At 38.1% G+C, this 23,055-nt stretch overlaps 1 protein-coding gene across 3 annotated transcripts in view; it reads right to left on the bottom strand.

Annotated features, from left to right (window-relative positions):
* Nucleotides 1-5,907: 5,907 nt before the first annotated feature.
* Nucleotides 5,908-23,055, bottom strand: part of TAF1A (TATA-box binding protein associated factor, RNA polymerase I subunit A) — a 38,881-nt gene continuing 21,733 nt past the window's right edge. For 2 of the 3 annotated variants that reach the window (XM_069096713.1, XM_069096714.1), the window contains exons 8-11: nucleotides 20,665-20,731; nucleotides 19,783-19,906; nucleotides 12,543-12,697; nucleotides 5,908-6,435 (exon numbers count right to left, since the gene is read on the bottom strand). In XM_069096713.1, coding sequence (XP_068952814.1) covers nucleotides 6,320-6,435; nucleotides 12,543-12,697; nucleotides 19,783-19,906; nucleotides 20,665-20,731 — 462 coding nt within the window. In that variant the 3' untranslated portion in view covers nucleotides 5,908-6,319. The remainder of the gene's footprint in view (nucleotides 6,436-12,542; nucleotides 12,698-19,782; nucleotides 19,907-20,664; nucleotides 20,732-23,055) is intronic. The other variant, XM_069096715.1, reaches the window with a different exon arrangement.

Consider the following 23,055-nt stretch of genomic DNA (forward strand, 5'->3'; position numbering starts at 1 on the left):
GTAAAATAAAAAATAAATGAATGAATAAGAAAGAGATTTGGAATTCCCCTAACTCCATAACTCCATACACAGGGCCAAGGAGAAATGAAATAGCAGGATTTGTACCCATAACTCTTGGCTGTTTGTTTGTTTGTTTTCACAGCTCTGTTAGGAGCGTGGAATTTGTTCATGATTAAAAGTTGCCCTTGGAAATGCTAATAAAAGAGACAGGGTGTCCAGTTTCTCATGTCCTTAGAAAGGCTCCCTTCTTCCAATTCCCCACCATAAGCTTGCCCTGGCTGTATTTCAATAGATGAGAGACAAAGAAGTATGTAAATAGTCTGGCCTCATCAACTACCCAGGTACTTCAAGCACAAGATAAAAATCAAACTAAAGCAAAAATACTTTTGCTCATTATTCAGGTAAGAAAAGGCAGAGGGTTTCCCCCCATGAATTACGCAGATTGCTATTGTCTACATAGTTCTCCTTGGCCCCCCCTCTCCTGTTTGTAAAGCTCTGTGTCCTACCTGTTTTACTCTTTTTTTTTAATGACCACAAGCCCAACATACCTGATTCATCCATTGCTGACTGGGTAGTTTCCATGGGAGTGGCGGCTAAATGGTCCAGTAAAGTCATTTTTCTGGCAGTCTTACCAAAGGGCAGCTGGATGGCACAGTGGATAGAGTGCCAGGTCTGGAGTCAGGAAGACTCTTCTTCCTGAGTCCAAATCTGGCCTCAGATACTAACTAGCTGTGTGAGCCTGGGCAAGTCACTTAATCTGTTTGCCTCAGTTTCCTCATCTGTAAAATGAACTGGAGAAGGAAATGGCAAACCACTCCAGTATCTTTACCAAGAAACTCCCAAATGAAGTCACAAAAAGTCAGACATGAATGAATAACAACAATGTCAGTATTCTGGCAGTCTCAGGCAAGATATGTAACAAAAAAGAAAACCTACCTAAATCCAGTCAATGAAGACAGAGCTGCCATTGGCTTCTCAGGAAAAAAAAAAGAGGATTATCCTCACCCAAGTTGGAGTGAACACTCTCCTATTTTATGGAGCACTTACCAATATTTTGGGGTTATTTAATGCCTATTTATTTGAGTTTCAGTTGCCTTTTTTTTATAGAAGCAAAGTTTCCATGAAAAGAGTTATCTCTTTCATAAAAAGCTTTTTTTTTAATTGTGCAAATCATCAGGTGGTAAAGAAATAATTTAAATTTAACAAAATTCTAGCTTTCCTAGACACTCTAGACTTGTAAAGTCAGGTCCAATGGCATTGCTTTTGGCTACTAGCCACAAGATTTACAGAGCAAATGATGGGTTTTGTGGTTATTGGATTTAGAGTTACATAGTTAGAATGAATGAATTTTTAAGGATGAAAACATAAAATTTAGGTGGGGGAGTTTCATAAAAAAGATCCTAGACCCATACATCATTTCTTGATTAAACTGAAGTATAGCGTAATAAAGTTAAGTACTATTATTATCTCCATTTTACAGATGAAAAAACTGAGGCAAAGGTTAAGTGAATCCAACATAACTAATGTTGGGGCGGGGGGCGGAATACTTCAAGTATAGGCCTGATGAGAGACTGTGACTGTCATCCAAGGACCAAACTAGTTAACTTCCATAAGGTTCAGCATCAGATCTGAATGGTATGAAAGTGAAAACTTCTCAGGTAACATTCCAGAAATCTGAACAGAATTGTAATAAAGTACCAAAGACCCAGTAACCTGGGCTGGGAGACTGGGACCCTTGCCTTACTTCCCTGGTTATTTTTTGCTAAGCTTAATTAAGCGTAAGAGGGGAAGGCACAGACCCTTCAAACTTAACCACAGGCCCAAATATTCCAGACTTGTTTCCACTGACCACCACCTGACCTGTACAAATATAAAATTGGAAATCCTTTTGCAGAACTCCGGGCAGGTCACCATGCTCTAAAATCCCCATGATTCATAAAATATTGTCCACTTTCATATCTATATTAATATTGTTAGAACATTTATCTTCTGCTTTCATATCTAAGTTGATATTGATGACACATTTTGTCTGTTTCCATGTCCACTAGACATGTATCTTCTGCTTTTTGATATTACTGACATTTCATCTGCAAACACCAGCAGATTTTTGTGGTTAAGATTGTGTGCCTCCGTTCCTAATTAACAGAAACAGGACAGAATAAGGGAAGGGGGAAAGGGGTGGTCTTTTGGGTATATCACCAAGCTTTGCATTTTGTATTTTGCCTCTCCTACTAGACTGCCTCTAGTAGTGAGACCACCCTTCTTGCAAGAAGAAATAATTAAATAAATCCTTCCTGTCTCTCCTTGGAGATATCTCTGCTTATTTTATTTTGGGCAAGGGTTGTTCTTGTCCCACACAGATCTTTTGAAAAGATGGTGAAGCTTTTGTCCAAAGAAACTCTTGAGGACTATAAGCTGAGGAGCAGAAGAGTTCTGATCTTTATCAGTGGAGGGAGTCTTCACTAACAAATATTACTGATATTTATTCACTGATCAATATCAGAATAAATCTATATACAGGTTAAAAAAAAAAAGATTAAGTGAATTGCCCAGGGACACACAGCTAGTAAGGGTCTGAGGCTGCAATGAACTCAGGTGTTTCTACCTCCAGGTCCAATGCTCCTTTACAAAGCATTTCATCCTCACAACAACCTGGTTAGTTAGACACTACTATTATTGTCATTTTACAGATGAAGAAACTGAGGTAGAAAGAGGTTAAGTCACTTGCCCAGGGTCACATAGCTAGTAAATGTTGGAAGCAGAATTTAGACTTGTGTCTTCCTGACTCCAAGTTGGGTACTCTAATAACCACTCCACCTGATTTGCATTTAAATCTATAGTACTTTAAGGTTTGCAAAGTGCTTTACAGAGACCTCATCTGATCCTCATAATGATGTGAAGTAGGTAGTATTATTATCCCCATTATACAAATGAATAAACAGGTCTAGAAAGGTTCAGTGGCTTGTCCAGAATCACACAGCAAGTTAAGTTACTGAGGCAATATTTGAACTCGGGTCTTCCCAATTCCACATCCAGGGCTCTATCCACTAAAAGGTAATGTTTACCTATGATCATTGGGCTAGAAGAGTCTACAGAACCAGGACAAGGCAATTGGGTTCCTAAGTCAGGGTTTGAACATTGTGCCCCCTATGCCACTGTCTACTAGAAGTTTTAAGCCTTCACTATAACATGGGTAACACAAATTCCTTTTGCAATACAATGTGCAATCTGATGGCATTAAAATGTCATAGCTCTCTGCATGGTAGGTGGCTGTCTTATCTCTCAGCTCTGCTGATTCTCCCTGCTCTTGATCACAGAAATGTTGTCACCTAAGGCTCATCTAAGGTTGGGAAAGGTAAGACTGACTAGGCACTTGACCTATCACTTGAATACTTGGTGATCATTTTTAATTTGATTTGGACTGTACCTATAATTTCATTGGTATAGAGAACTTCTCTTGAGGAGTGTCAGTAATTCTATGTAGGGCAAACGGAAACCTTTGGAGATACCAAAGCTAGTCAGTGTAATTAACACCAAATAGTACTAGGTCCTGAAATGAATGAAAACAACTTCTTCCCTAGCAATGGAAATGGAAGCCAGGATACTTTGGTATACCAGCTCCCATTACAGTAACCCTGTAAGGTGGGTGAGAAAGGCAGATGGCACCTGGAAGTGATTAGTGAACTATAGGATGTTGAAAAAAGTTGTCATTCCAATTGTTGAGGCTGTGACAATTGTCACATTTGTGACAGACTAGATACTTAGGCCTTTAGTAAATGATATGGGGTTTGTTAATAATATGTTCTCTATTGCTGTGGTTGAGACTAGCAGTTCCCTTTCACCTGGGAAGGAGTCCACTATAGCTTCACCACCTTTCCCAAAATTACCATAACTCTCCCTTCTACTACCAGAATGGGTAGTATTAAACACTCCCCACTTCCTAAGGGGATATACAGCCCTACTGATGACATAATGGTGATGGGGGTATATTCACCTACAAGGACCTGGCTTCTGAGAAACACTTGTTTTGCCTGGTTCACCAACAGATCTGATTGCTATGACAGACAACTGGATGTCAGCAACCATTAACCTAATAATAGAGGACACCTTGAGGGATGGAAGTCTACTGGTCCTTCCAGCAGGATAAGGGGCAAGCCACAAGGCTGGAGAACTTTGAAATACAAATCAGATAAGATCTTCACTTACCCTGGTCTGTGGCCTGGAGAGAACATCGTGGGACAATCAAAGGTTCACTCCTTCAGATCTGGCCCAGCAGAAGAATTTTTTTTATGCCTTCCACTGAAGTTGTTTGAAGAGCATGTCAGCACTCTCTACTAAAGTAAAAATAGTATAAAAATGGCAAAAGTTCAGGAGTAGATCAATTGTCAATCTGGATGTGGGAGCTATGTATGCTGGGTGTGTATGCGTACGCTGGGTCTTTGACCATATGATCCCCTAAATTAAGGATACAGCAGCTACTTCTGCCCAAGGGTTCCTTATGCCTATTGGGGAGCCCATTTACCTTGGGTGGTCTTAGACCCACACCTAACTAGCAAAGGGGCCCTCTTCCCTTATTTCAGGACAAAAGGTTCTTCTGTTTTGATCTACTACCACAGTCAAGTGTGTTCCACCTCCCAGCAGCTCAGTCCAAGATGAATCAACACCACCCTATTAAAGGGGGAAATGGGGAAATCTGGTCCATTAGTTGCTTCAATTCAGTCTCCAGAAAGTTTTATCTGACAACAGACTGATTTGGCTAGAGTTCTGATTGACCCTCTATAGCCTTTCCATATTCTATCTCTGGAACAGTCACTAAAGTCTTGTGATCTCTGAGCCTCAAAATATTTCATATATCTGGGGGATATGTCTCAGGTCCCCCCTTCCCAGAAAAGGTTTAGGGAACCAAGAGGAGGCACTGTCAGGAAGTAACTTGCTTTCTGATGACATAGTGAAGGTAAATTTGGATAACTCTAAGGATAGCCTTTTCTCTGGTAACTTCATGGGGGGTGGGGGAAGATACCAAATTTCTGCTATTTTAGATGTCTCACTATGAGTCTGCCCCCTTCTTCATCAGGGGCTAAGTAAGGACTCTCCATCACCATCTAGGAACAAAGGATGAGTACCAACATATTAGGATGATCTATGGAAGATTTATAGGAAAAGAGAAAGTCATTACACAGACTAAGAAAATATCAACGGATTTTGATTTATACTATTAAAGAGATAACCCCCATTGACAACAGATCCACAGAAGCATAGCAATTTTCCATGTGGTATTGCCCCAGAAAATACAATTTCATAGTATCACTGTTAATACATATGAAGAGGAGTAAACCCAGTTAATTCAATTAGTCTGGAAAGTGGTCTTCTTCTGCATCTAGAGAACCCCTCCACCCTCAGAAAACAGGTGCTGGGAGTAGCCCAGGAAGTTCATTAATCATTACCATAGGGGAGAGTTTTCAGCCCAGGAGAATTTCATCTGTCCCTTCCCCCTATTTTAATCTCTTATAGGCCAAATTGGAGCTAACCAGGGTCAGGTCTTTCATTTACAACATTTTCTCTAACTGCCTTTGCAATGTTATTTCAACTGACAAACTGATAAAATCTATAATATCTTGAATATTTGCTTACTCAAAACACTCACAAATGATCCCAGATAATGTTTACACACCCTCACACCGGAAAAACTACCAATAGTTCAATTAATCTGAAGGGTAACCCAGATGAACCAAAATGGAATTCAAAGCTCATTTCATCCCAAACAGAGAGTACCAACAGTGCCTCTTGCATCCTTCTTTCAGATTCACTCTCAGGAATACACTCCTCTCAGGCTGGGAGAGACCCCAATGACCCACACTGCATCTCATCACCAGATATAAAGTATGGACTCACTTAACAAAAAGAGCATTCCTTCTTGAATAAATTATTTTATTATTCCACAAAAAAAAAGTTAGAAACACATAACATAGTTACAATGAAGCTACAGTTGTGCTGAAATGAGTTTTCTTTGCAAAACTTATTACAAAAATTTCAACATAGAAAAATAATTTTTTCTGAAGATCTAAAGATTGCCTTCTTTTAACAAAAGCATTTTGTGTACGTATTTTAAAAATGTTTTACATTCATAAAGTGTCTTCTTCACAGTCATCTTGTGAGGCTGACAGAGAAAGTGTTACTTCCCTCAATTTATAGGTGAGGAAACTGAGTCTCAAACCTATTGAGACTTTCTCAAGATTACAGATGTCAAAACTGGGACACAAATCCAGGTCTTTTGATCCTAATTCCAGTGATCTCTTCATTATGCCATAATTCGGTAACACTAGAGTTCTTCTGAATCTAGGATATTGTGCTTCATCACAAATTTCTTCATGGTTTTAATACTCTTCTCTTTGACTTTATGACCATGTTTAGAAACATACACAAAATATCTGCAACCTAAAACACAAAAGTAGATAATTTTAAAAATCTGACACAAAAGTCTTAGTCTGTATCTCTAAATTGTGTTATTTTACTTCAACCTAATTTTATTATCTATGCCAAGAATCTCAAACCAACAGGCGACCCAAGTCATATTACATAGACCTCTATCTAGAGGCATAAATGACCCAATTAATTTGATTCAACTTGACTAGCATTTACTGAGTGCCTACTATGTGAATATGGAGACAAAAATGAAACAGTCCCTGACCTCAAGAATATCATATTCTCCTGAGGGTAAACAATGTATACACAGATAAGTATATACAAAATGTGTCAGAATAAATACAAAGTGATTTTGGGGGAGGGAGAAGACTACCAAGTGGGAGCACCAATAAAGGCCTCCTACAGAAGGTGGCACTTGAGCTGTGTTTTGAAGGAAGTCGGGGATTTAAGAGGTGGGTGGAGAGGAGAGTACTCCAGACAGGGAGGATAGCTCATGCAAAGCCATGAAGCTGGGAGACAGACTTGAACATACAGACAAGTAAGAGTTTGGCTGCAAAGGGGAGCTTGTAGCTGGGAAATAATCTGTCATCAGTCTGGAAAGATAAACTGGAACTAGAGTATGAAGGGCTTTAAAAGCCAAACAGATTAGTTTGTGGTTTATCCCAGAAGCCAAAATGAAGCTTCTTGAATAGGAGAACAACATGATCAAAAGTGAACTTTAAGATGATTTCCTGGTAGCTGTGGGGAGGACGTTTGGAAGAGGAGGAGAGGATGGAGGCATAAAGAACAACTGGGAGGCAACTCCAACAGTCCAAGGGAAAGGTGATCACTAGGACTGTTGCTTTGTGTGGTGAGAAGAGAACAGGCATGAGACAATGAGGAAGCTGATAGGACTTGGGCGCTGGCTGAATATGGGTGAGGGGAGAGGTGAGACTGAAGAAACAAGGTATGATACTGAGGTCATGAACCTGGGTGACTAGAAGGATGGACCTCTAACAGAAATGTGACGTTAGGAGAAAGAGGAGTCAAGACTGGAGGCTTGGGGGCATAAGTTCTGTTTAAAAATATTGAGTTTGATATGCTTATGGAACACAGAGGGTGAAGTTCAGCAGGTAGGTGATTAGTGCTCAAGAGTGAGATATGGGCTGGAAGCTGGGTGAACACATGGGAGGAAATGAGATCAATCAGAGAGAAAGTGTAAACAAAAAAAGGGGTGAGATCTTAGGATAGAGCCATGGGGTATTCTCACTCATTCAGGCAAAGACATGAATGATGATCCAGCAAAGGAGAATGAGAAGTAATTAGAAAGGTGATAGGAAGAAAAGGAAAACTAGATGTTACAAACACCCTAGGAAGGGGAGAATGGTCATTGGCACTGAAAATAGAGCAGAGAAGAAATCACACTGCCTCTGGAGGGAGGGGACTTGGGTTCAAATCATACCTTACATACAACCTGTACAACCTTGGACAAATGATTTAGCTTCTTTCCCAGGTTTTGGTTTTCTTGTGGTAAAGTGAGGAACTGGATTAGACAGCTTCTGAGAGCCTTTTCTGTTTTTGATCTATGATCTCCAGAACTGAGAAATCCACTGGATTAGCAGTTAGGACATCACTGACAGCCTTGGAGAACAGTTTCAGTTGAAAGGCTAGGGCTCAAGGTTAGATTATAAGGGAGTATGCAGTGAATGGAAAGAAAAGAAGGAAAGGGAACAAAAGTATTTAGCTTATTCTAGGGGTTTGGCGATGACAGGGAGGGAAGATATAGGAGAAAGTTTGAGAAAATAGCAGGGTTATGTGGAAACTTTTACGGAAAGGGATAATCTGGGCATATTTGTAGGCAATAGAGAGGAAGCGAGATAAGAAAGAGAAATTAAAGATTTTATCAAGATAGTTGATAAGGTCTTAGACAAGATGGGAAGGGATGGTAACAGGGACATAGATAAAGGGGTTTAGCCTTGGCATTTGAGGCTGACTACCTCTTCCTCTGAGGTTGGAGCAACAGGAAAGAGCAGGCACTGATTTTTAGGAGATATGAAGTATAGGTATCAGGAGAAGAAGGAATCCTGATAGATGACCCCAGCTAAGTCTTTCTGAAGAGAAATAAAGATTTAGATAGTAATACTGTGAATATACTAGAGATATAAATGTAAAACAAGCAATATAAGTCCAAGACCAGTGACTATACTACTAAATAAAATTTCTAAAGTTAGTAACATATAATGTGCTGAAGTGCTTTTAACCCATCATCACTATAGTGTGTGCTTTTTTAATTTTAAAATTTTAATAAACATTTATTAAACTATTTCAATGATGGTGAACATACATACATATATACACATATTTATATATATATAATAAATTATATGTGATCTGTCAGTGTTACCCAACCAAAACTATATTATACACCAGTAGAATACCTAAATTCTCTGTGAACCACACCTTCCTCTGTATCTTCTACACCAAAGCTCTTAGTGGTTTCATGGAGCAAGGATGAAGGAATAGGAGGAAGACAGGAGAAAAGCAAGATACCTACAGAGCTTGTACCTCAGTATATATATATATATATATATATGTGAGATGGAAAGATGGAAAATACAAATGGACAATGATTTAGGCCTAGAATTAAACAAGAGGTTGAGAGACTACCTTCAGGAAGTTGCAGAATTCCTTTCATGACTCCAAGCTTACCCTAGAAACAGAGGCCCATCTTTTATTTATTTATTGCTTTTTGGGGGGGGAAGGCAGGGCAATCAGGGTTAACTGACTTGCCCAAGGTCACATAACTAGTAAGTGTTAAGTGTCTGAGGCCACATTTGAACTCAGGTCCTCCTGACTCCAGGGCCGGTGCTCTATTCTCTGTGCCACCTAGCCACCCCGGCATCTTTTTAACATCAAATTCTGCTGGTCCTATTGTATGGCAATGAAATACGTAACACAACAGTCTTGAAAGAACTGAAAAATGAATATTACACACAGAATAATGGAAAAAACACATAGTAAGTATGAGCATTGCAAAACCAACGAAGAACTTTGAATAAGAATGGGAAATAAAGAAGTCATCAGGGAAATTAGGAGGAGATAGACATATACTAATGACATTATCAGGGTTAGAGATGGATATCAGTAATGTTTCTCTGGTATCCTTGCAATGTCAGGAGACAGCAATGTGGATGTCCAGAGCATTCGAGTAGACTCTCTGTGGTGAATTTGGAGGACGACATAAGCAAGAGGCACATAAGATAGATAGGCAGAGACAGATTTAGAACAACATCATGGGAAGGAATATTCAAACTGATGAGATTACAGATACATTTGATGGTTTGAAGAATCAAAAATAATAAAAATTAACTTGTACGGCTTGCTGAACCTTAGGATTTACAATTACCATGAAGCACTGAGTAAATTTTCCTAATCCAAGTCAATGAAAAGAAATTTATTAAAGAGACCAGTTATAGTGACTTCCTCAAAGGCAGTTTGGGCATTACCACCAAAAAAATCAGGGATTTTAAAATTTTTTGTGTAATCTGGTAGAAGCCTATATACCACTTCTTAGAAAAAAATGTTAACAGCTAGGTGGTGCACTGAATAGAGTCAGGAGGACCTGAGTTCAAATCTGACCTCAGACACGACACAAAAACTAGCTGTGTGACCTTGGGCAAGTGACTTAACCCCAATTGCCCTCCAAAAAAATTAAAAATTAAAAAATGTTAAGTACATAAAATAAAACACATAGGATTGCACAGGAAATCAATTATATTGGAATGTAGTTACCAAAATATCTTTTAAAAAGACAAGTTTCCAGATCTCTGGTGAAGAACTCTTGCTCTAAGATATGAGAAGGCCAGCTGTACTTTGATTGTTGTTTTCCATCCATAAGAATTAATCAAAGACTAGTATGAATTAATTTCCCAGAACATGGAAAATATCCACATTGAGATATAAATACTAGGTTGGCAAAGTAAGATTTGATTAATAAACTGCATATTTGGAATCACATTTCTTTAAATAATTTGGGTATTAAGCCAATCTCTGCTCCTCTTCATTAAGACTTATATATGTATGTGTTTGTGTATGTACATATACATATATGTGTATGTATATTTATATGTGTTTGTTATCGCCTTGACAGGGAATTTTATTCATAAAATTTGTTTGAAATTACATAAACTACTTCTCCAAAGATATGTATGTCTATAAAGATGAATAATATGGTTTTGTGAACTTTTATATATGCTTTCACTGAATTTGATTGTATTTGTTGAAGCTTGTATTTCATAGACCATTTTCAATAAGCTACATTAAATATAAAACATATAAACACATAAGCTATATTAAATGTAAAAATTAGTTCATGAAATTGTGCTATTCATTCAATAATCATTTATTCAGCTATATAACCATTTTTAATAATAATTTACTTTCTAAAAGTATTGTCCTCACAAGTCTGTGAGAAAACTGAGACCCAGAGAGGTTAAATAGCTTGCCCAGGGTCATTCAGCTAGTAGGGAAGAACAGAGCTAGGACTGAAATGTAGGTCTTCTAATTACAGAATTTATTAATTATTTCTTGGTGCCTAAACTATATGGGAAATAAGAGGACATCATAGGGACAGGTAAAAGGAGGGTGGGGGATGTTGGAATATAAAGATCAGTAGAAGTAGAGTCTAGGGAGACCTGAGCTTGGATCCTCTCTCTGATACTTACTAGGTATAGGACAACAGACAAGTAACTTAACTTCTCAGTTTCCTCATCTATAAAAATTAGTGATTATTAATACCTGTAGTATTAATGTTGTTGTTCAGTTATTTCAGTTGTGATTGAAATACAACTCTTTGTGACCCCATTTGAGGTTTTCTTGGCAAAGATACTGGAGTGGTCTGCCATTTCCTTCTCCAGCTCATTTTATAGATAAGGACTCGAGGCAAACAGGGTTAATTAAGAACCCTGCCCAGGGTCACACAGTTAGAAAGTGTGTGAGATTTGAACTCAGGAAGATAAGTCTTCCTGACTCCCAGTACAGCACACTATCCAGTGCCCCACCAAGCCACCCTGTGGTGTTAATACCTATATAGTATTAGCAGAAAGAACCTGTAGTATCTACCCCTCAAGTCTGTTGTAACTACAAAATAAGAAATGTTTTATAAGCTTTAAAGGGTCATACCAATGCTAGTTATTAGAATTAATCAAAATAAATCTCTCAGAAATTGAACTATGGAATCCAAGCAAGGGAAGGACCTTTTCAGGATAGTTTTGAAGTGTACTTCAGGAAAACAGATATTTTAGGAGACATCACTGTGAGACCTTGGTTTACCCTTCTTTGAGCAGCCTCATTAAACATGCTGTGCTGAAGACTAACAACAGTCACTGCACAGCACTTATTACAATGCTGTCTGCCTCTCCACACAGAAGTGGTAATTAAGAGAATGAGAATTTTATCAAGCAGCCGATATAACTCACAAAGTAAAGACTTTCTCCTCTTTTCTCTTAGGAGGGTTTGTTTGCTGGGCTAACAGATACATTTTTTTTCTTGACAGTAGAGATGCTGTCTTTTCTACAATGGAAGAAAAAATGAAACTCTACTGCTATTACTGTAATATGGCTAATAAATTATATTTCTGATTCCCTGACTGGAAAAAGCAGAGATCCCCAAAAAACTTTCAAGCTAGCAACAGAGAAATCATTTAAGATAGTAGGTTGTTTCCAACTGCATCCTGCACCTCAAAGTCCCCTATTACACTGCTAGAAATAATACTTTAAACCAACAGACAACATTACAAGTTAAACAAGAATCAACCACATAAAAATACACATGGCACTCCCCAAACAGGTAGGCCCAATCCCCAGGGATTCTTGCTAAGCATATTATCTGAATTTCTAACCACCTCCCCATCCTGCTTCGTTGAGGGCAAAAGACTATCCACTTGCAATACACTGTGCCCAATACCACCAAGTCTAAGGGTTATTGTGTATAAGTATTTGTTTCAAAAGTATATGTCTCTTCCTATTGAATAATTTCAATTAAAGCAGCTATACAGATAAATATTCTTGGGAATTGAAGTCAACAGTAACCCTTCATACTCCCAGTGATACACCTGACATAGAGGAATAAAAGGCACATACCTTTACCCAGCAGTACTCCAGATGTGAAAGCTTTTTTCAGTGCTAGGACCTTATTTTCTTTCCAATTCTTTTTTGCTAGATAGTAGCTGAAGTGAAATGTTGGCCACCAGTCCTTTCTAGAACTCCACTCTTCCTGAACCCAGTCTAGGTGCTTTCTAAAGGAAAAAAATGGGGAGAGGGAGTGTAGGGCTAGAAAATTGACTAACTTTAGTAAAGCATTTGAAAAATAAAAAGCAAAACATTTTTCAATTATGAAGGAGATACATATGAGGGAGAACATTACAGAAATAAATCATTTTATTAAATTTCCCCCAACTTCCTTATTTTTCATTGATCTACTCAGGAAAAATTTTACTCAGCAACTTCACTTGAGTATTATATGTGCTAGCAAGATCTACCATGTTAATCAGCAATCCATTTTTTTTCTGTTTATTATTTTATTTTTTTTTGTAAACAGTATTCATTTCTTCCAATTACAGGTAAAGATAGTTTTCAACATTCATTTTTATAAGATTTTTAGTTCCAATTTTTTCTCCTACCTCCTCTCTTCCCTCCCCAAAATGGTAAACAATCTGATATAGGTTATACATGTGCAATTATAGAAACATGATCCTACGTTAGTCATGTTAAGAAAGAAGAAACAGAACAAAAGGGAAAAGTCACAAAAAACAAAAAAAAGTGAAAATAATATGCTTTGATCTGCATTCAGACTCCATAGTTCTTCCTTGGGATGTGGATAGCATTTTCCATCATGAGTTCATTTTGGAGTTGTCTTGGATCATTGTATTGCTGAAAACTAAGTCAATCGTAACTGATTATTGCACAGTGTTACTATTACTATGTCCAATGTTCTCCTGGTTCTGCTCACTTCACTTAGCATCACTTCATGTAAGTCTTTCCAGGTTTTTCGGAAGTCCACATGCTCATCATTTCTTATAGCATAATAGTATTCCATTACATTCATACACTACTACTTGTTCACCCATTCCCCAATTGATGGACACTTCCTCAATTTTCAATCCTTTACCGCCACAAAAAGAGTTCAGAAATCCAATTTTAGAAAAAACAGGGCAAATGGTTTGACTTTTGAAGGTAAGCAATCTAATCTAGGGTTTATAATATCTTAATTTTATATAGTGTCTCTACACACCATACTCCACCAAAGATTGAGCTACTAATCCTCAAAGACCCAACATTTACAGATGTGGTTAAACATACAAAACCATATAATTATCTGATTACTAAAGATCAATTCCAGAAAAAAATTAACCTTCTCACAAAAACGTAATAGGTATGTTTCTAAAAACTAAAAAGTAAAAAAACATATTCAAATGTTTTCCTTCCTCTTCGTATACTGACATGTAATGAAAGGGGGAAAAAAGGTAAACAGGAGGAAACATGTTTTTCTGAATATGCCAACAAATATAACATGGCCACAAGTATCAGGATTGAAGCCACCCTCTACTGAGATAAGAGTCATGCAGGAGGACAAAAAAAAAGGGTATACTATTATTATTCTATTAGCATGAACTTTTCTCTCCTTCAAAGGTAATGCAATTCATTTGCAGGATTTTAAAAGTTATGGAAAGATTCATATAACAAGTCAGTTCCTTACAGTACACTGGCATAAAACTAGGGTGCTTGCTCTTTTTGTGGTAGCAAAGAATTGGAAATTAAGGGGGTGCCCATCAACTGGGGAATGGCTGAACAAGTTGTGGTATATGCATGTTATGGAATACTATTGTGCTATAAGAAACGAGGAGCAGACGGTCTTCATATTTACCTGGAGAGCTTATACAAACTGATGCTGAGTGAGAAGAGTAGAACCAGGAGAAATTTGTACACAATTACAGACACAACTTATCTGTGATGACCAATTCTGATAGACTGAACTCTTCTCAGCAATGCAGTGATATGTCAATCCCAAAAGACTCATGATGGAGAGAGATGTCTACATCCAGAGAAAGAACTAGAAAGAACTGAGTTTGAATCCAGATTGAAGCAAACTACCTGATCTTTCTCTTTTTCTTGTTTGGTTTTACTTCCTCTTTACTACTGTTCATTCCATCTGATACAATCTGTCTTTATAACTTGACTAATGTCTATTGTGAAAGTATTTACAGATCCTATACTTGACTGTATGCCACCATGGTGGGGGGAGGGGAGCAGGGAAGGAAGGGGACAGAATTTGAAACTCAAGGAACTGTGGAATTGAATCTTGCAAACTAAAAGTACACAAACAAATTAATAAAATAAAATAAAACGAGGGTGCTCACTTACTGTCCTTATTCACTAAACTCGAACTGGACATTTAAATGCCCGAGGCAGTGTACCACTAGAATGACACATTCCATTGGATAGCATGGCAATCTCTCCTCACCCCATGAGAATAAACAATAGATCTTTCAGCTTCAGACTTTGTACTTCATGAAGCTGAAAGGCCCTGAAGGGATGTTAAAGTGCTAGTAGAGAAAGCTAAAGTATAAGAATGAAAATCTGAAATAGCAGGCACTTCAGAAATGTGTATTGGAGTAAGCAGTAAATCACTGTAACCCTCTCATATTCACCTCCAAACAACCATAAAATAGTGCCTCAAAACAAACCCTGGAGCAGCAGAACCAGCAAAAAAGACAGGGCAAACCATCGTTTAGCCCAAGAAACTTGGAAGATTGGCAGGTAAGATCTGTCTCAGGTAAAATGGGAGCACAGGCCACGACAGGAAGCATCCCAGCAAGCCCGCAGCAAGTTCCACCTCAGCAAACCATCGGGAGATCCTGAGTCCCAGTGTCTTTGTGCAGGTAAATGCCAACCCCAGGACCCCCATGTGTCTCAGCATGGCCAGGGAAACAAGCAGACTCCAGCTCAGAGACCAGTCATGAGTTTCAGCATAGCCCTGGGCAAATGGGCAACTTCCAGTGGCCAGACCTCCATGTGCTTCAGTACAGCCCTGGGCAAACAGATGGATGTCAACCCTATTGGTGCCTAAGCAAACTGGAAGCTGCCAGCCATGTACTTCAGTATAGCCCTGGGCAAAGAGGCAGCCTCTAACAGCCAAACCACCATGTGCTTCAGGGTAGCCTGAGGAAACACAGAAAACACTCCACCAACCTCAGCCTCAGCACACACCAGAACCAGGTGCTCAGCACCAGGAAAGCTGCCAGACCCCTACAGCCTCCAGCAGCACCAGCCATTCCCCACCCCAGCCCCTCAGCATGGTACCAGACAGGAGGGTGCCCCATGGGGCTCAGGGCAATATCAGGGTAGCACCAGGTAATAGCCAGGGCCTGCAGTCACTGAAACAAGAAACCTGACATAGCGTCCCTTCCACCCTAGGCCCACACGCGGCCTTCTAGGTTCTTGGGTCTGGTCTTTTGATTGAATCCAAGTTTTACAGAACAAATCCTTTTATTGAGGGGATTTGTTCTGTGAAGTTTGGATTCTGTCAAATAGCTGTACCTGAGGATCTAGAGGGCCACATGTAGCCTCAAGACTATAGCTTCCTCACCTCTGTTATAGCCAAATTGTCAGGTCAAGGAAAAAAATACTGCAAGTGGTCAGAAAGAAACAATTCAAATATCAAGGAGCCACAATCAGGATTACACAGGACTTAGCAGTTACAATATTAAAGGATCAGAGGTCATGGAACATTAAGGCAAAGGAGATAGGACTACAACCAAGAATCACCTACCCGGTGAAACTAAGCATAATATTTCAAGGGGAAAAAATGATCATTCAATGAAATAGAAGCATTTCAAGCTTTCATAAGGAGAAGACCAGAATTAAACAGAAAAAATTGATCTCCAATATTAAGGCCAAGAAAAGCCTCAAAAGGTAAAAAGGAAAAGGAAAACATAAGGGATTCAATGAAGCTGAACTGTTTAAATCCCTATATGGGAAGATGATACTTATAATTCTTAAAAATTGTACAACTAATAAATGGTTGGTTGGTTGGGTGGTATCCTTTGTTCTTGAAGAGAACCAAAATGACATCACTATGCTAGGGTCAAGTTTCAGTGTGTCTGACTGTGGTTGATCAGACTAATATGAGCTTGGAATGTTCTACCATAGGTCGGCAAATAGTCCATGTGAACATTTGGGGTAGATTCTCTAAGTTTGCGCATCTTGTATTTCTCTTGAGCTATTTCAGTTCTGATTTGCTCATTGCACCTTCTCTGATGTTGGCACACCATGCTGAACAGTCCTGTGCCAGTGTCTCCCACATCACATCATCAATTCCAAAGTTCCTGAGAGGCCTTGTGAGTGTCCCTGTATCTCTTCTTCTGACCACCACATGAACACTTCCCTGTGTAAGTTCTCCATAAAACAGTCTTTTTGGCAAGCATTTGTTTTGTACTCGAACGTGGTCAGTCCATCAGAGCTGCGCTCTCTGCAGTAGAGTTTGAACCACTGGCAGTTTAGTTTCAGAAAGGACCTCATAGTCTGGTACCTTATCCTGCCAGGTGAGCTTCAGAATCTTCCTAAGACAATGCAAATGGAAGTGATTAATTTTCCTAACATAGTACTGGTACACTGTCCAGACTTCATAGGCATAAAATAATGAGGTCAGCACAATGGCTCAGTTTGATGGTCAGGCTAATACCTATTCTCTCCAATACTTTCTTTCAGAACCACCCAAACACTAAGATCGCTCTGGCATTGCATGTTTCAACCTCATTATCAATGTATACATCACTGGAAAGTACACCACCAAGGTAAGTGAGCTTATCCACAGCATTCAAAACTTCTCCATTTTCTGTAACCAATGGTTCCACATATGGCTGGTATGGTGGTGGTTGATGGAGGCACCTGTGTTTTCTTGGTGTTAATTGTTAGGCTAAAATTAGCATAAGTAGCAGAGAAGTGATCCATACTTTGCTGCATCTCAGCTTCAGAGGCTGCACTGAGTGCACAATTAGCTGTAATCACATGCCAATTCTCCCTCCACTTTAGTCTTGGCTTATAGCCTTTTCAAGGTGAAGAATTTACCATCAGTGCAGTAGCTAACCTTGATGCTGTGATCATCCTCATTGAAAGCATTTGACAACATGGCTGAAAACATCATGCCAAAAAGCATGGGAGCAAGCACACAGCCTTGTTTCACCCCACTGGTGACTAGGAAAGCACGAGAGCATTGTTCATTATCCAGAACCCAGGTAAGCATGTCATGAAATTGGTGTAAATGCTGATGTACTTCTTTGGGCAACCAAAAGCTGACTGAAATTTTCCAGGTTATAGGAAGAGGATGTTATCCCCCAGGAGTTCAAGGATGCGTTCATTATCCCTCTCTACAAAAGTAAAGAAAATATATTGTCCGGTGACAATCACAGAGAGGTTTCTCTCTTAGTCACTGCTGGCAAGATTCTTGCCAGAGTCCTCCTTGATAGGCTGATCTTTCACCTGGAAGATGGGAGCCAGTGTACTTTCAGAAAGGGCTGAGGAACAGTCAATATGGTGTTTGCTGCCTGACAACTCCAAGAGAAATGACAGGAGCAGGAGAGGTCTGTACACGTTTGCAGATCTGACAAAGGCCTTTGATATTGTCAGTCGTGAGGGTTTATGGAAAATTATACTACTAATAGTATCGCTAAAAGGAATATACATGGACAAAGGGTAAGGGTATAAGGTGAATTTGAGGGAATGACATAAAAAATAACTAAGGGATGAAAAAGAGGAGTACATTGGGTGCAGAAGGAATGGAAAGGTAGAATGAGGTAAATTATTTCACATGAAGGGGCACAAGAAACCTATTACAGTAGAGGGAAATATGGGAGGGTGGGCGATGGGCATCACTTGAACCTTACTGTCATCAGTAATGGCTCAACGAGGGAATAAAATACACAACGAGTTGAATATAGAAATCTATTTTAACCATTAGGAAAGTAAGAGGGGAGAAGATTATGTAAAGGTAGGTTGGGCAGATAAGAAGAGAAGGCAGATGGGGGAAAGCAGTAGACAGGAGAAAAGCTGTCAAGGAGGGTAAAGGTGAAAGGAGAAAGAGGACAAACAGTAGGAAAAATTGGATAGAGGGAAACACACAGGTAGTAATTGTAACTATGAATGTGTATGGGATGAATTCTCCCATAAAATGGAAGCAGATAGCAGAGTGGATCAAAAACCAGAATCCTATAATGTAGTGTTCACAAGAAAGACACTTGAAGCAAAGAGACACACACAGGTAAAGGTAAGGGGCTGGAGCTGAGTCTATTATGCTTTAGCTAAAGTAAATAAAACAACAAACAGGGGTAGCAATCCTGATCTCAGACAAAGCAAAAGCAAGAATAGACTTAATTAAAAGAGATAAGAAAGGAAACTACATCTTGCTAAAGGTGCCATAGACAATGACCAAACAAGAGATAGAGAGCATTATGAAATGTAAAATAGATAATTTTGATTATATTAAATTAAGAGGCTTTTGCACAAACAAAACCAGTACAACCAAGATTAGAAGGAAAGCAGAAAGCTGAGAAGCGATAATTACAGCAAATACATTGATAAAGGCCTCATTTCTTAAATATGTTAAGAACTGAGTCAAATTTGTAAGAATACAAGCCATTCCCCAATTGATAAATGGTCAAAGGATATGAACAGGCAGTTTTCAGATGAATACTATTGTGCAATAAGAAATGATCAACAGGAAGATTTTAGAAAAATCTGGAAAGGCTTGTATGAACTGATGCAAAGTGAAATGAGTAGAACCAGGAAAGCATTGCACCAGGAAAACATCAGCAACATTGTGAGATGATCTACTATGAATGACTCAGCTCTTCTCAGCAACACAATGATCCAAGGAAAGTACAAAGAACTCAAAAATGAAAATGTTATCCAAACCCAGATAAAGAACTCTAAATGAAAAGTGGAGCATACTTTTTTTTAATCACTTTACTCTTTTTCATGGTTTTTTCCTTTTGATCTGTTTCTTTTTTCACAACTCTGACTAATATAGAAATATGTTTTTACATGATAGCACATGTATAATCTATATCAAACTGCCTACCATTTTAAGAAAAGAAGAGGGGAGAGAAGGAGGGAGAAAAATTTGGAACTCAAAATCTTGCAAAAATGAATGTTAAAAATTGTTTTGACATTTAATTGGGAAAAAAAATTTTTTTTAAAGAAATGAGAACCTGTTAAAATTGACAAGATACAGATCCTCTTACTCTTTCGGCATCATTGGGTCTAGCCAGAAACCTGGGTCGTTTTGTTTCCACTGTCTCAGAGATGTAAGATGCTTCATACTTACTCCATCATTATTTGTTTCAGATACTTTGCCAAGTACCTCCAAGCAGTTATGTTTTCAGCGCAACCAGAAAAATCTAAGACTGCAAATAGAACTTCTAGCCCCAGTTTATGGTGTTCTTCTTTCTCTGCAATGGTAATACAAGATGAAGTTAATGTACAGCATTGAACTGATAGAGACTCAAAATTTATAGTCTTTGGGTTACTGCTAGCTACTAAATATTCTGGTCTGGTTCACACATTAGAAGAATGCATTATTCTAAGCACAGTCTGTGATGTGGGTGGGTAACTGAACTGGTTAGTTTGCTTCTAGTAGGGCTGTGGGTTTGATATTTGTAAATTCTCATTACTGAAAAAAAACTCAAAGCAAAACTCCTACTAATGAAGATACTGAAAGGAGAGCATAATACTGCCAGAGTAAAAGAAAACATGGATAATTACATATGGTTAGTTCTGAAGTCTCAGCATAAACGAAGTATTCCAACCTCCTCCTCTCTAAACCGTTTTTCCTGAGTTGCCCAGAATTTCATTTCCTTTCCCTCCTCATTCTGAAATGGTGCAAGCACAATAGAAGAGAGGACAAAGTTCCTCTATAATGCAATACAGGTAACAGATGATGGGCTTTCTTCCTACTCAATGGGGGTCTTCAGGTTTGTAGAGGCCTCAGAAACAGCTGGGCTTAGAAATGACTTAACTAATTTATTTCCTTTCATAAAGAAGTGTATCTTTTAATCACTGAAAAGGATCCTAGAAGTGATTATAATGGGTAGGTTATATAAACTGGAAAATAACTATGGAGCCATTTCCTTCACTAGCCTTTTCTGACCTCAGCAGTTTGTTTATACAAAGGAATGAAGATGTTCTGTTCACTGAAATTTTAACTTACTTGACTTTCTAAGTAATGTGTGAAATTCTAGCATAATCTTATGAGAAGGCACAATCTGGTGCAAAATCTGAAAAACAGAATGGTGCTTAATGTTATTACCATATTAGCAGTTTATTTCTAAGATTTTATCTCTTTTCAAAGAAGTATCTTCCCCCTCTTCTTCAAAAAAACACTTTTTCTTTGAAAAATAAACAATTTGAAGATGTTTTACTTCCATCCTATTTTGGCTGTTCCAAAACAGCCTTTTACAATGTTGTAAAATTCTTTCCTGCAGATAATAAATCAATTCGACTTTTCTATCAACAGAATCATACAGTTGGCATCCAAAATGATATTGATTATTTTCTCATTTCTTTTTTTTTAATCAATACCAATTAAGACAATTGATAGAATTTTTCAAGACACAAAATTAACTTAGGTTAATTTGTGACAGTTATCGATTACAAGAAGTTATGCAATGTTCACTTGGAATGAAAGTTCCCAGAAAAGAGAACATAAGGACTTGCTCCGGGGAAAGTTTTTCCATAGGCACAAAGGGTCCTGCCAGGTCACTTGATCCCTTAAGCATTTAATAAACAATTTGCTAAGAAATACAAAGTGTTGTGAAAGAATTAGAACAGGCTTTAACATAAGCAGCCTGGTTTGGTGGGGAAAAATCCCAAACACAATAGGAGGTCGAGGGGCACAGTGCCTAGCACAAAGTAAGAGCTTAATAAGAGGCAGCTGGGTGGTGCTGCAGGTGGAGGCCAGACCTGGAGTCAGAAAGGCCTGAATTCTGTGTGGCTCACTTTCTCATCTGTAAAATAGGGATAATAATAGCACTTATTTCCCAGGGTTGTTGTGTCCAAGTGAACATTGCATAACTTCTTATAATGAAGTAATATTTGTAAAGCACTTTGAAAACCTTAAAGCACTATATAAATGCTATCATTAAATATGTTTGCTTTTTGGAGGGCAATTGGTGTTAAGTGAATTACCCAAATTCACAGGGCTAGTAAGTGTGAAGTGTCTGAGGCTGGATTTGAACTCAGGTCCTCCTGACTCCAGGGCCAGTGTTCTATTCACTGTGCCACCTAGCCGCCCCTATCATTATATTATTAATAAATGCTCATTCATTTGTTCAATCATTCATTCTGACCCAAATCTACATCTTTACTAGCCCTTTGGCAAATCACTTAGAGAAACTGAATCTTAGAAAGGTCATTTTTTTAAATGCAGATAAACATTTCTGCATGTTTACTTCACAGGATTGTTATGAGAATTAAATAATGTATATAAAAGTACCTTGAAAATTGCAAAGCACTATGACAATATAGGTACATATCTGAATGCACCTAAACTACATAGTAGTATTATAAACTACATATGAAAAAACTTATTTCAAGTGAAAATTCAATTTTTCTCATTTCAACATACTTAATACAAGAAATGCTCGTTTCATTTTTTTTTCCTTGCTAAGGTGTCTTGGTTCCCCATTTTCAAAGAACCTTTCAGAGCACAAAACTGCCAATTTTGTGTTTGGCTTTTGAAAAATCTGTTAAAGGATGCATGCTAAATAACATAAAGGGCATTTTTTTAAAGAACCACATAACAATTTGAGCAGTTGCTAAGGAAGTCAGTCACAACAGTCTCATGGATTTGGGATAATAATAAACTAAATAATAATAAATAATAAAACAATATAAAAATAAACTGAGATTCTAATTCTTTTTTTAAAAATGTCGTTTGCTAAGAGATCATTTGTACCCTATAAAAAGTTGATTTTTGGTGCCACCAGGTGGTTACAAGAACCAACATTCAGGATACAGAAAGTGACTAAGAACTAGGAACGGCAATAAAGGAAGATTTAAAAAAGGAATTAATATGAATCCATCAATTAAATAAAACTAAATTTAAAATATTGTTTAAAAAAAAGGACCAGGTCTTTCTGTTACTAGAAATCCCTGAAACCCCTTCTCACTACAGACTCCATGACATTATTTCTTATCTTTTGAGAGCACCAAAAATAGGCTTTCCACAGTATTCTCTGTTGGTTTCAAATAGGATTTCTCTCCTCCCCTAGCCAATGACAGAACAGAATATAGTCTTAGTTTTCCCCCTAACCTCCTGCTCTTGGAGCAAAGTCCCTATTTCTACAGAGGTCTTCTAACAACAGCAAAAGACAAAAGAGTTCAATATCATGGTGCCCCTACAATGGTTTGTTTTTACTTATTATTCATATAACATGGGTTATTAACTTTTTCTGCACCATGATCTTTGGAAGTCGGATGAAGCCTTTGGACCCCCATCTCAGAATATTTTTTAAATGTATAAAATATATAACATTACAAAGGAAACCAATTATATTTAAATGCAGTTATCAAAATCTTTTTTTAAAAAACAAGTTCATTG

The sequence above is a fragment of the Petaurus breviceps genome, unplaced genomic scaffold (assembly GCF_028583685.1).
Source record: "Petaurus breviceps papuanus isolate PSGF00001 unplaced genomic scaffold, PetGlider_PUasm1.0 289, whole genome shotgun sequence".
Classification (NCBI taxonomy): domain Eukaryota; kingdom Metazoa; phylum Chordata; class Mammalia; order Diprotodontia; family Petauridae; genus Petaurus; species Petaurus breviceps.